We start from the raw sequence: 14,922 nt of genomic DNA, 5'->3' as shown, positions 1-14,922 counted from the left end.
AGGTATGATTTTGTACAATGTTATTGTGTTAGCCAGTGTATCATACATTGTCATTGCCTTAGCCAGTGTATGATACAATGCTGTTACATTAAGCAGTATGATACAATGTTGCTGCATTAGTGTATGACACAATGTTGTTGCATTAGCCAGTGTATGATACAATGTCGCTGCGTTGGTGTATCATACAATGTTGTGTTGTTAGCCCTTGTATAATACAATGTTGTTGTATTAACCAGTGTATAATTATTATTTTATTATTATTTATTATTAAAGCGCCATTCATTCCATAGCGCTGTACATATGATAAGCGGTGCACATACATAATACAGACAATTGCACTAAGCATAAACAAGACGAGTTACAAACTGGTACAGAAGGAGATCGGGCCCTGCCCGCGAGGGCTTACAATCTACATGGTATGGGAGAAGGACCCAGTAGGTGCGGGTGAAGCTGGTCATGGCGGTATAGAGGCAGCAGGGTCACTGGTTGTCGGCTTGTCTGAAGAGATGGGTTTTTAGGTTTCTTTTGAAGGATTCCTCTGTAGGTAAGAGTCTGATACAGTGGTGTTATGTTTGCCTTTGTATGATACAATTTGTGGTTATCCATTATATGATACTGTGTTGTTTCTAATGCATCTAATCATTGTTTTAGTGTTTGATACATTGTCGTTGAACTTGCTTCTGGTATCAGATACAATATTGCCTTTTAACTCCCTTTATGTTACTATATTTTCCTTAGTTTTGACCTTTAGAGAAACTTGTAGCAAAATGTTACAAAACTAAATTCAAGCACTTACACAACACTTGCTTTTGCACCATTGCGGTCTTAAAAACCTGCACACGATTCCTCCATAGATCCAGTAAAGCCCCCGAGTAATGTGCATGTAGTAGATGAGTGATAATTACTGGTCTCAATTCCTACATCTAAAAGCTGGAGTTTCTGGTGTAAGGATGAACCAAAACTCCCATCAGGGTGAAGCAAACACTTCCACCATCCTGCACTTCTGCCCTTCACCCTGGCATATGCATTTAGAGTGACATTTCTGCTTGTGGTGATTAATATTAGCAGGGGGCTGCTCTTATTTCTGGGTAGGTGTTTGCAGAATGGAATAGGCTTGATGCTGGCAGTGGAGCTTCCCCCTCACTGACGAGTGGTGTGCGCCTAGATCTCCTTCTCCTGGAGATTGCAACCGCTCAGTCTCACACCAGCCTTCCAGGGAGCTGCACAACTTTCCGTCTCCACCAAACTGGATGAGGATTATTTACTGCTTCCAGCCTAGGAACAATTCTGTGCATAACACAAATGGATGGGATTTTTGCATTGCTGACTTGTGTGCTCACAGCTAAAGCAGGTAAGATTGACAGAGGGCTGACATTGCCTGTTCTAGCTGCTGGGTGTTGATGGAAGCCAGTGTGCTGTGCAGGTGGCATGTAGTGTACTATTGTCTTCATTATGTTATAGCTGGCTGCTTGGCTTGCAGGTTGTGTAGAGTAGCCCACATTACAGCTTGACGAATGCCGATTGCTTGCATAGTGCTTTGTGTAAGATGCTTGCTTGGCACAGCTAGGTGTAGATGGGAGATGTATTGTGATGTGCAGGTGAAATGTATTCTGCCCTCCTCTCTATTCTGCTATAGTTGCTGTTCAAGCAGCAGCTGCGTTCTTTGCTTGCAGGGAGGGTAGGTGGGTGTTTTCTAAGCTTCATGGTACATCACTGGGTAAGAAGCTTGCCTGGCACAGCTGGGTGTTTGTTGCATGGTGATTTTGCATTAGTCTGATGTGTAGGTTTTGTGTGGGTCTTAAGACAAAACTGAATGCACCTTTTGAGGTGTGAGATATGACAATAGTCATTGGTTTCAGGAACAAAGTGAAGCATTTATGCTTGAAGGCATCTTGTTGATACATATGGAAAGGCTGGATACCAGTCTTACATTCTGCTTCTCCTGGCCACTAGACAAGAGCAAGTATATCACCATCTCACCAGGTGTAAGGTTCCTGGTCATTTCTAGTGGTTGCAGCTGCAGGAACAGTCAAATGTCTCTGTCCTCTCAGACACCCCACACATAAGGCTTAATTCTACATATGCACCTGACATAGGTCCTCTAGGTACCAGTCTATAGCCCTGGCACCACTGTTCCTTGCACATGAAGCTCCTACTACTTGTGGAAACCCCCTAAAACTTTATACCTCCAATTGCCTCCCTTTGCTCTGTCCAGGATGTGCTGCTCAGCTTTGCAATGACAAGTGTCCCCTGCTCCTTCCAGGACATCAGCATTATTGGAAGTCAGTGCAATCAGCCACTGCAGGAGCAGCTCCAGAGATGTCCATTATCTTTACTGGGATCTCATTTAAATGTCAGCTGCCTGTGTTGCTCATTAATAATGGGCATGAGCCAGCAGATGCCATGTGATGAGACCATTGTGTCTGACAGGATCAATGTGTCATTTAGATGATTGTGTTATCTAGATAATGGCACAGCCTAGGAGCTGGCAGAGCCCCCCACATGACACCTGTGTAATACCTGGCTGCCCCCAGTCACTTGCATTCCCAGTGTAGCCTGTGCTGTTCTGTGACAGTCACTTTCTGTTGCTGCTAAATGCTTCAGACATGAAGATTTCCAGAATGACAGCCCTGTCACCAGGTAATGGTGAAGGTCTGCATAAGGGGGCACTGACAGCCTTCATCTGCTGTGGAATATTTCACTGAAAGATGTGTTTCCACTAATACACACTTTAATACGAAATTTCCCAGGCTCAGCAGTAATATAGGTTATCTGTTGGTGTCCTCATTGCACCATAGCTGCAGTGCTAGCTCAACACTTGGAAGGCAGGAGAATTTGTGTATATCTATGTAATAGAAGAATTGAATAATCTACTAGTAACAATATATATAATAGCTACATAAGTCTTCTCCCAGGCTTCTATGAACCTATACAAAGTATCCAAATTCTTTGCCCAGATCCCAGTCTCCTTGCCTTAAGGTTCAGGATTGTGTTCTTTGAAGTGTTTTACACAGGTGAATTTGCCAGAAGACCGCTCACCACCCTTCAAAGGATTCATATCGCCAGCGTTTTCTTGATTAGCAATAGAAAAAGTCCACAGGAGAATCATTTCCCATTAATATTTTATGTATTTTCAGTCTGGGGGAAGCTGCAGTACAGGGGTAGACTGCTTAATAAGTCTGGGGAAGTGGAGGCTTGGAAAGGGATAGCCAGAGTCCTCTCTCTTTCTAGGGGTTACTATATGGGGTAGGGTCTAAACCTCAGCTGTAGGGAGGGTTCATTATAATAATGGAGGAGGGGAGTAGTAGTGATGGGGGGGGGGGGGGGGGGGGAGGTATTACTAATTAAATGTATGTGAAACAAGGATAGGGTGATAATTTCACTGTACAAATGATTCAGACAAAGCCTATTGTTGTATTAGAAGGATATGCCTATGAGATAGATGGCAGAAGTGGATGGGGTCACACTGTGGTGCTGTCTGTCTTCTCTTTTGGTTCCAATAGGCAACGTGCCCCAATGTCAATGTTGGACCTCAGAGTCCTAGTAAGTACAGAATAGTACTGATGAGATCACCCTTTGTTAGGTTGGAATCACACTTATTCTTTTTGTGTTCCTCCATAATTTTTTTTATTTTTTTTTATATAAAGTGGGAGATAATTGCATTGTACTGCACCTCTACCATCAGGGCTGGGCCATACTAGCACGCATTATTAAATGCAGGAGTAATTGGGTGCCTCCTGACTTTTAACTACCCGCTGTTTAGACAGGTATAACTGTAGAGACACATGCAGACCTCTTACACAGTGTGTGCCATGTTATATGGCTGGCACACGCGGTTATACATGTTTGACAATTCAAGGGGGGGGGGGAGCAGATTTTTGTTTGATAGAGCACAGTATGGGTGATGTGTAGTCCTGAATCTGCCAAAATTGTTGCTGCTCACTTCATATGAAATTTAGTGCCAGTAATATAGCAAAATGAATAGTTCTCACCCTTGGATGTATGTATGTGTGTGTGTGTGTGTGTATATATATATATTATAATTTGTGCCTTTTTTATATACTGTGTGTGTGTGTGTGTGTGTATGTGTGTGTGTGTATATATATATATATATATATAAAATATAATATAATTTGTGCCTTTTATATACTGTACCTGTGTGTGCAGATATATGGATTGATTGTCTGTACAATTATACATATGACTATCTGTATGTGCTGTAGGCATGCATGTATATATCTGGACGTGTATACTGAATATTTGTATGTGGATGTATATGCTTGGATACATCTGTGTGTGCATGTATTTATATGTGTGTATATATAAGCTTACGTGTGTGTGTGTGTGTGTGTGTGTGTATGTGTGTGTGTATATATATATATATATCTATATATATATATCATACACACACGGGAATGTGTGCAGCATGTACAGGCCTATTTGTGTGTAGGTATACGCATATATTGCAGTATGTACATACAGTATATGTGCATATAGCTAGCATACAACTGCATCTGGGTCCAATCCTAATTACACCAAAGGAAAACCAAAATAAATCTCTCTGCAATAATGTTTCAAATTGCAATTACTCCAAGCTCATCTCCCAGAGAAATCATTTCTTAATGTGATTTCATTTCACAAGTGAGATTGGCGCTAGGTGTCCAAGTCTCATGAATTTTAATGCTCCAAATAGTATTGTTTTCCATTTGTAGGCGCTAACCCTGTAATCAGGAGAGCTAAATAAGGAGGTACTTACGTAAAATTGGATCATCTACTCCGTGCTTCACTTGTGATTTGGAGTTATTCAGATTTGCGGCGTGTAGCAACTGACTCGATGTGCCGGAGATGACAGCAGATTAACTCCTCATGTGCCGGAGTCATGTGGGTGCCTTGCTAGAAAGGCATGCTACCTTCATTCTTGGTAGTACTATCTAGCTCAAGATCAAGCTCCTGGGCTCCACAGCAAAACCCGTACCAGGGCGCCCAACTTACAATGTGCCATATGTAATACTGATGTCTTTTTATGCTTAGAGCCTGGGTGCAACTTCTACATCTGTCTTTAGCACAAACACTAGACGTTATATACATAGTCACCACTTAGGTGTCTTATGCTTTGCCTCCTGTGGGTCTCTGATGCCATGAAGTGGGAAAACACCCTGTATCCAGAGGAGGACTGGGAATTTAATTGGGCCCTTACCAAAAAGTCTAAGGCCTCTTTAAGACGGGCGTTGCAGGAAAAGGTGCGGGTACGTTGCGGGAACATCCGCGATTTGTCCGCGCGAGTGCAAAACATTGTAATGTGCAAAAATCGCGCATGTTTGGTACCCAAACTTCTTCACAGAAGTTCGGGCTTGGGATCGGTGTTCTGTAGCTTGTATTATTTTCCCTTATAACATGGTTATAAGGGAAAATAGTAGCATTCTGAATACAGAATGCATAGTAAAATAGCAGTGGAGGGGTTAAAAATAAATAAATAATTTAATTCACCTTAATCCACTTGATTGCGCAGCCGGCATCTCTTCTGTCTGCACTGTGGAATTAATGCTGAGAGCATCAGATCATTATGGGGATCTGTGGATGGCACTGTTATGGAGGGGGATCTGTGGATGGCACATACCGTATATAGCATCTTATGCTATATGTGTCATCCACAGACCCCCCCCCCCCCATAACAGTGCCATCCACAGTATAGATCCCCCCCCATAACAGTGTCATCCACGGATCCCCCTCCTATAACAGTGCCGTCATCCATAGATCCCCCTCCCTGCCGCTCACAGTAGTATACATTTATAAACTGTAATCCGTATCCTGCAGACAGTAACTTTAAATCAGCGCTCACCTCTTTACTACCTTACATTCAGCTCCCTCCAGTAACAGGCACTGCGGGCGGCAACGCTCACTCACTGACGTCACGCGCTTGCGCCGCCTAGTGGGAGGAGCAGGCGCGTGACGTGAGTGAGTGAGCGCCGCCCGCACTGCCTGTTACCGGAGCTGAGTCAGTGTAAGATAGTAAAGATATGATCGCTGATTTAAAGTTAACACACTGACACAAAAAAAATAAAGGCTCGGGACCGGCCGGGCCCCCCCCTGGGTCCGGGCCCCTTACTGGGGTATCGGCTTTACACCCCTGATGGCGGCCCTGGGCGTAGCTGTAGGGGAAGCGGCTGCTTTGGGGCCCTGACCCAGAAGGGGCCCATCCAGGAGGAGGACGACTAAAAGTTTTTGTCAGGGCCCCCTCAACAGTATTACACAATGAAATGATATCCAGTGACAGTATAGACGGTGTAGAAAACGGATGGAACAGCTGCCGGGCCTGGTCTGAGAGAGAGATCTTTACTAGCCACAGGAATGGGGGCGGCATGAAAGGAAGGGGTTACGAAAAAATTACTGGGGGAGGGGGGCCCATTCAAAAATTTTCTGTGGGGCCCAGTCATTTCTAGCTACGCCACTGGTCAGATAGCTAGCAAAGGACACGGCTGCTATTTCATGCAGTGATGTCTTCTGCAGTCATAAACACAGTTTTACTCCAGGTTTCCATAACAACCCAGCCTTTTTTCTTTACTGCTTAAAGGGGAGGGCACAGTGAAAGTTACTGTTATTAAATGGGCGGATACTATAAAGGTCAATGTTAAAGGGGCTGGTACTGTAGAGGTCACTGTTATGGGGGAAACTGTCGATATCTTCTTATGACACACGGAAGTATAAAATGAAATAGATGAAATATACCCGTGCAAAGCCGGGTCCTTCTGCTAGTATATACACATACTTCTGATTATATATGAATCCATAATATGTGGGAAAATACTACTGATGTTTTAGCCATAATATATTTACATATATTATAATATAATATATATTCTAAATATATAATAATATATGTAAATATATTATGAAATTTTGCCTCTACTTCTGAAAAGTTTCTGACTGGATTTGAACTCTCAACCTTCTACGTTACAGCCAAGAATCTTAACCACTACACTATCGAGCTGCATGGCCAGTTACTTAAAAAAATTAAATATGAGACTTCTGCTGTATAGGAATACTTACTAGTAGAAACTTTTCAGAAATAGTGTTCAACTTGAGCACACGAGCACTTTGGTGCTCTACCAACACTATTTGTAAGGCCTCTGTTTTGTTCCCTTGGTTCTGTGAATGGCAGGTTTAACGTAGGCAGATCTGATGTCAAAATCCTTCCAAAAACCCACTAAAACAAGTCAGTTCTTTCCATCTGGTATATTTTTCATAATTTTATTCATTTTTATAAATGTCAGTCACATACAAATCCATCCAGTGTTATGAAACTGTGTAGAGATCACATTTGCCTATGTATCTCCTATGTACAAGAATATAACTACTATAATACTGCTCCTATGTACAAGAATATAACTACTATAATACTGCCTCCTATGTACAAGAATATAACTACTATAATACTGCCTCCTATGTACAGGAATATAACTACTATAATACTGCCTCCTATGTACAGGAATATAACTACTATAATACTGCCTCCTATGTACAAGAATATAACTACTATAATACTGCTCCTATGTACAAGAATATAACTACTATAATACTGCCTCCTATGTACAAGAGTGTAACTACTATAATACTGCCTCCTATGTACAAGAGTGTAACTACTATAATACTGCTCCTATGTACAAGAATATAACTACTATAATACTGCCTCCTATGTACAAGACTATAACTACTATAATACTGCTCCTATGTACAAGAGTGTAACTACTATAAGATATTCTCAAAGTAAATTGTACGGACTTAATTCAGTTTAAAAACTCTATGAAAGGTTTTTATAAAGTAAAGGGTTCCATACCGAGACTAGATGAGGGGAAACCCTTCCACCATTAAGATTTTATAAGTCGGACCATAACGTTTCTTCTCTGCTTTACAGCATTTGCAATTTCTTTGTGACCAGTCAGTGATAAAACATGATGATAAAGGATCAGAATGCCCAGCAGCACAGAGTACTTAAGGGGGTTATCCTGGAAAAGATAATGATAACTTATCCTCTTGATAGGTATTCATTATCACATCGGTGGGGGTCCAAGCCCCGGCACCCCTGCCGATCAGCTTTTTCAGGTACCCGCTGTGCTCATTGGAGCTCAGATGAGCGATGGCTTCCGGCAGCTTTCCAAGGACAGCGCCGTACATCGTATAGTGGCAGTGCTTGGTATTGCAGCTCAGCCATTTTGACTTGAATGGGACTGAGCTGCATGTAGGCCACATGACTGATGTACAGTAATGTCACTGGCCTTGGAAGAGGCTGCGGCGCTCAAGGCCTCTTCTAACAGCTGATCGGCGGGTGTTACAGCCCCTCAGATCCAATACTGATGACATAAATATGGATGACCCCTTTAAGGATATATTTATATGCTGATCTTGTTGGAGGAAGTGACTTGTCCACTCATGTGCTGTCCGTGAGGACAGAGTTGCATGGACCGGAGCAGTGTCGTGATGTGAGGAGAAGTTGGAGAGCAAGCGGACAGGAGTGGCAGTGGCGGCAATGATAGTAGTAGTAGTATTCATGGTGGCCATTCTCACACTGGGGCATCCTGGGCCATGCAGTGATGGGAAGGGCACACCTTTTTCTTCCCTTCAGGGCACTTTTTGGCTTCTGCTTCCTGCCTGGTGTTAGGTGGGGTGCCCTTGGTGTAGGTGAGTTTTGCGGTGCAAGGCAGGAATCCTGAAAGTTGGCACGGTCAGTGTTGCAACAGGGCAGGAGTTGGTGCATGCAAGGATCAGGCCAGTTTTAGGGGTGACAGATGGACTGACAACTACAGTAGTTCACAGACACACAAGGTGTCAGAAGTAGGTACTGTTCTTATAATGCAGTAGTATAGAAACCTTTCCTGAGGCTGCAAGTGTGAGCGCTCCGAGTCATTGAATATCTCGGGATTTTCTCTGTAATTCAGCCAAGAGGCGCCACTGATCTCTCTCTATATTCTATTGTGCATTCACACGATCGTATGTATTTTGCGATCTGCAAACTGCGGGTCAACAAAAAATGCAGATGGTGGCCGTGTGACGTCCATGTTGCATCTGTGTTTGAAGCCTTAAGATGCTATCAGAGGATTTGGGGTCCCTGCAGCAACTTTGAGAAGGTAGGTCCTGGGGAGAAGAGGACACTGGTAGCTTTCCTCTATACCTAGAAGTGTCTATAATAATGAACTGGATTCACCTGTACCCCTGTGGGCCAGTCCTGGGTGCACGGATTGCCGGAGGAGGTGCCTAATTTATGACAAGTCATGAACCATCTCATAAATTGGGCTCATCTTCTGGTAGCGTAGGGATGTCATAGACCAGGGATGCCCAACCTGCGCCCCTCCAGCTGTTGTAAAACTACATCTCCCATCATGCCCTGCTGTAGGCTGGAGGGCCGCAGGTTGAGCATCACTGATAGACTGATTTAAAACACTGGTCTATGTGAAAGTCCCCCCCCCCCCCCCCCCTCCAGTATCTTCCAGTACCAAGCTGGTTGGCTGCACCCCCTGCTAGACTCCACCTGCAGCTTTGCTTTTCCTTACTTCCTCTAACTCAAGACTTTAAAGGGGTTATCCTAGAAAAGATAATGATAACTTATCCTCATAATAGGTCATCATTATCATATCAGCGGGGGTCCAATTCCCAGTACCCCTCCGATTAGCTTTTTCCGGAGCCGCTGCACTCACCGGAGCTCAGATGTGCGATGCAGGATCCCAGCAGCTCTCAGAGGACAGCGCTGTACATCGTATAGTGGCAGTGCTTGGTATAAAGTTCAAGTCAATGGGGCTGAGCTACAACTGGGCCATGTGACCAATGTACAGTGATGTCACTGGCCTAGAAAGGCCTCTTCTAACAGCTGAACAGTGGGGGTCCCGGATGTCATACCCCTGTAGAACTGATACTGATGACCTACCCTGAGGGTAAATCATAAATATATTTTCCTGGATGATCTCTTTAACTGAGACAGCAACCCCTTTTAGAGGATGTGGGCAGAGCAGCCACCACCTAATTATTATTACTATTGGCCAATAATTAACCCCATATTCACACTTCTAGATACCTACACCATTCAACATCTTAACTCCTTATGCAGTGGGCTGTGGGTTCACTGCAGGAGCTCAAAGACTTTGTTACATAGTGGAAGGTACAGGGTCCTCCAGCAGCACAGAATATTTCAGGAGAGGGGTGTGCAGATTTTGTGGGGTTAGTGACCTGTCCACCCATAATGAGGACAGGAGCAGTATGGCCTCACACAGGGTCTTCTCCCCCACTGTACCAGTCTGTTATTAGTTTCATGTACAGTACGTGTAACCTCTCGATGTACAGTTCCATGGAATTAATTGTGCTTTCAAATGAAGAAGGCAATAGAGTGGGGGTCACAGACTGTTCATTACATAGTGAAAATATGGATAGTTGGAGCAGCACAGAGTATTTCAGCAGATTAATTTGCCAATTAATTGACCTGCCCATTGGTTTGATGATGTCAATGAGGACATAGCTACATGAGCTAAATAGCAGAAAGAGCAATAACAATGTTCTGCATCCACGTCTGATCCTCCATTCATTTCTAGGGGTCCACAGAGAAAAAACGGACAGCACAAGAATGTCCTCCATATGTCTGCGCTGCAAATTACAGAACATGTCCTTTTGTCTGTTTTGCATAGGTATTTCTATTAATGGGATTGTGAAAAATGCGGATTGCACATGGAAGGTGTCCATATTGTGGGGATCCATAGTTTGTGGCTGCGATACAGACACATTGATGTGCTTGTGGACTAACGGAGTATTTCAGGACATGAGTACTTTTTGAATATTACATAGTGGGTGGAACAAGGTCACCAGCAGCAGCATGGAGTATTTCAGGAGGGCAATGTGTTTGGGGGGGGGGGGGGGGTTCTTGTTCACTAATGTGGGGAAAAGGGGTTGCATGTGACGGGGCAGTGTCCTCTAATTAGATGGGGAAGGCAGACATGTGGCTGGTCAGAGACTGAGAAGAGCAGGGCTCCAGCTGCACAGAGTATTTCAGGAGCAGAATGCGCTCATCCTGTGAGGGACTGTGCAATGTCCACTCAGTGAGGACAGGACTGCATGACCGGAGCAGTGTCCTGAAATTAAAGGGGTTGTCCGGGTTCAGCATACCCATATCCATAATCTCACCCAGGCATCTCCCCCTGACTTGAGCATCGGAGCAGTTTATGCTCCAATGCTCTCCCTTGCCCTGCACAGGATCGCGCAGGACAAGGGCTCTTTTATTTACTATAACACACTGCTGGGCGGAGGCTTTCGCTCGGTAGTGTGTTTGGTGATGTCACTGGCTCTGATGGGCGGGCGTTTTACAGGCTAGGGCAGCGCTAAAGGCCACCCATCAGTGCCGGTGATGTCACCGGGCTCACTGCTGGGCGGAAGCCTCCACCTGGCAGCCCTATGGAGAGCCCGGACCTCCTAAAAATGCCTTTGCCCTGTGCGATTCAGCGCAGGGCAAAGGCGAGTAGCGGAGCATGAAATGCTCCGATGGTCTTGTCAGGGGGCTGCCTGGGTGAAATTCTGGGCATGTCTGGGTTCAGCTCTGAATCGGGACAACCCCTTTTAAGCCGGAATTCAGAGACTATACAGAGCAGGATCCCAGTAGCACAGAGTATTTTAGGATAGGAGTGTGTTAGTCTTGTTTGAAGAATTGTTAATCATTTTACAAACATAACCATATGACAATCCCTGTATTATTTTTCCTCGCCGTACCTGCAGAACACGTGAAGCACGTACATTAGCATGTTTTGCTGTACACTCCTCTGCATAATAGGATGCGCTGCCTGCTATAAGGTCAATGGAATACAGTTCTTCACTCTTTATATGGCAGATTAATTTGTTGCCATTGACAATCGGTTGTCATTGTCTTCATTGTTGTCTTTTTTCATTAACATATGAACCAAATGCAGGAATCTCATCATTTTCACTCGCTTCTAGTGAGAAGCATTTGAGTTCTATGGAATGCAGTTTACCCTTTGATACACACAGGCAGAGCTATCATGAGCTAGAAGTCAGTCTAAACTGTTGGTTTGACATTCTATTCATGAACCAAGGAGACCAGGATGAATAGTACTCCGAGTGTTTTAGAGGTCAGTTGCAAGTTCTACTTCTGTAACCTCTAGCATAAAGCCATTATCTATGTGGATTTAACACCATTCCGTAGAGAGCAGTCAATCTGTGGTTTGGAAAAGATTTTAGCTGTTCATATTCAGATAATGCGATAGTAATCTGGCTTGCAGGACACCCCCCCCCCCCCCCCCCCCCGAATAACTGGACCTGTTTCACATCTTTGACTTCCATGGCTTTGTCCTTCTCAATTGTTGACCTTGTGGTGACTCGGTAAAAGATTTTGTTTGAGGGACCACAATGGGGTCTTGAGCGCAGCCTTGAACAATAATGGGATCCAGATCCACCCCATTCAATCTCGGTGGTAAAAAAAGGATGTGAAAGAGGTTGTGAATGATTAGAAAATATGGCTGGTCTTTTCTAGAAATGGACAACACCTATCCAACCTATCCATCCATGAACCTCACTCTTACACTCATGAACACAACTGTATTTTAAATCCTGTTTTGTTTTTTCAGATATCACAAGGACCCATTCAATAATATGGTTCCGCCACAAAAAAAAAAAAAGTACAGCACATGAACAGTCATCTTTATGACTGTTTCAAATTATAGATCAGAGATAGCCAACCTGAGGCTCTCCAGCTGTTGCAAAACTATAACTCCCAGCAGGCTGATAGCTGCCTACAGCAGGGCATGGTGGGAGTTGTAGTTTTTACAACAGCTGGAGAGCGGCAGGTTGGCCATCCCGGTTATGCATGATTAAAATGTCTTATTTTAGTCTGTATGTTGGATGAGAATAGTCATTTCAAGTGATGAGTGAGAAAAATGCAGAAAGCACATGGAAGGCATCTGTATTTTGCGGATCCATGGTTTGCGGACTGAAATAAGGACATGGTCGTGTGAATGAGGCCTTAGTTAATTCTTGGAGCGGAGTTTCAACACATCCCCATCCCCTATGTTCTTATCTGCATTATGAAATCCAGTAGTGGAAAAGTCTGCTGGAGTTCATCGTATCTGACATAGCTGGATAATGGTGCCAACCTCCGGGTCCCCGGCATGATGTCGGCTTTTGTGCGGATAAAGACTTCTGCATGCAGGACTTTGTCTGTCTGAAAGATGGCATTTATGCCGGATCCCCATCTGATCGCATTGTAGTCAATGGGGATCCGACGATTCGCAGCATTAGGGCTCATTCACACTACTTTATGGTCATTGTGCCCATGCTGCAGACCACAAATAGCGGTCCGCAATGCATGGGCACTGGCTATGCGAATCTCATATTGCGGTGCAGACCCTTTGACTAGAATGGGTCTGCGATCCGCAAAAGATAGGACATGTCCTTTCTTTTGCAGTGCAGAGGCACGGATCCGAAAGCCCATGGAAGCGCTTCTGATCTGTGCCTCCACTCCCCAAAAGATAGGACATGTCCTATCTTTTGCTGTATCTTGCAGATTGCGTACCCATTCAAGTCAATGGGTCTGCATCTGCAGCAAGGAGTGCCTGTGTATTGCGGACCCGCTGTTTGTACGGCGACCATACGGTTGTGTGAATGGGGCCTTAATGGGTGAACTCCAATAGGCAGATGTGAACGTAGCCTGATCCGACATTGTGGTCAGTGAGAGCACCTGTCTAGTCCTCCATTTCCTGAATGTATCATGGTGCAATTTATTGTATTTTTTATTTTTTTTTAACAGAAAAAAAATCTTACTAGCATTTTTACTAGAATAAAACCACTCATGGGGAGGGCACTTTAGGGAACTGGCCTGGGTTAATTTCCTGTTTTTACACTTTGTGCAGTCAACTGATTATCACTGCAATCTGCTAAGGACTGTTAAGTCCCTGCATGAATGTGACAGGTGAGGTAACGCTCGCTTGAAAGGAGATTGTCTGTCTGTCTGTCTGTCTGTCTGTCTGTCTGTTTATTTTTATTTTTTTAAATGGAAACCTTCTTTATAAACATGTTGTTGATGGTGCAAGGAGTTGAAGTGGAACATTTACTATGTTGGATACTGGAAGGAGCACCAGCAGCACAGAGTATTTTAGGAGAGGGGTGTGCAGATTTTTGTAGCAGTGCAGTTGACCGGTTCACTCATATGATGGAGAGGATAGGGCTGCATGCAATTGAGGGATCATGTGTAGAGTCAAATGAATACAAGTGGAAAGGGCAGGGTGTCACAGCAGCACAGAGTATTTCAGAAGAGGATTATGTTGATCTTGTGAGAGGTAATTCATCATCTTATGAGAGAAGGTAGATGAAGACAGGGCTGCATGTGAGAGGGGTGTAATTTCTTGATGTGCGGAGGTAAATGAAAACCAGTAGAATGGGAAAAATTCCATTGCAGTGCAGAGTATTTCAGAAGAGCAGCACGCTAATCTAGCTGGTGCTCTGTCTAGATGTTTAGACTAGTCGCTGCAGCAGAAATCCTAATGCTCTGTTTAGATGCATGACTTCTACCTCTCGGGGGTTTGTCCTCCGGCACGCCTCCGCAGGGCAATGCTTCTATCCATAGAAGACCTAATACAACCGGATCCGTTCATGACGGATGCATGCGGTTGTATTATTGTAACGGAAGCGTTTTTGCAAATCCATGACGGAGCCGCAAAAAAGGCTAGTGTGAAAGTAGCCTTACACTTCAATTTGGGAATCAAACCTCCAGCACCCTGGAACATGCCGCCGCGTCGCTCTGTATGGTCCCCGCTCTCTATAGGATACAGAAAGAGATGAGGAAAATCTATTTAAAAGTAGAATCTCTTTTGCCTTTCATGACTTTTATCATCTGTGCTAAAAAGGAAACTCTGGCGGACAGTCGTTACATGCGACAGAATC

The 14,922-nt window shown here is 44.2% G+C and overlaps 1 protein-coding gene across 2 annotated transcripts in view; it reads left to right on the top strand.

Moving 5' to 3' along the window:
• The first annotated feature begins 1,219 nt into the window (after positions 1-1,219).
• Positions 1,220-14,922, top strand: part of NELL1 (neural EGFL like 1) — a 596,336-nt gene continuing 582,633 nt past the window's right edge. For both annotated transcript variants that reach the window (XM_040409754.1, XM_040409753.1), the window contains exon 1: positions 1,220-1,351. In XM_040409754.1, coding sequence (XP_040265688.1) covers positions 1,303-1,351 — 49 coding nt within the window. In that variant the 5' untranslated portion in view covers positions 1,220-1,302. The remainder of the gene's footprint in view (positions 1,352-14,922) is intronic.

Source organism: Bufo bufo, chromosome 10, assembly GCF_905171765.1.
Source record: "Bufo bufo chromosome 10, aBufBuf1.1, whole genome shotgun sequence".
Taxonomy (NCBI): domain Eukaryota; kingdom Metazoa; phylum Chordata; class Amphibia; order Anura; family Bufonidae; genus Bufo; species Bufo bufo.
Note: the sequence above shows the minus strand (reverse complement) of the source record. Positions and strands in the feature narration are given on the sequence as shown.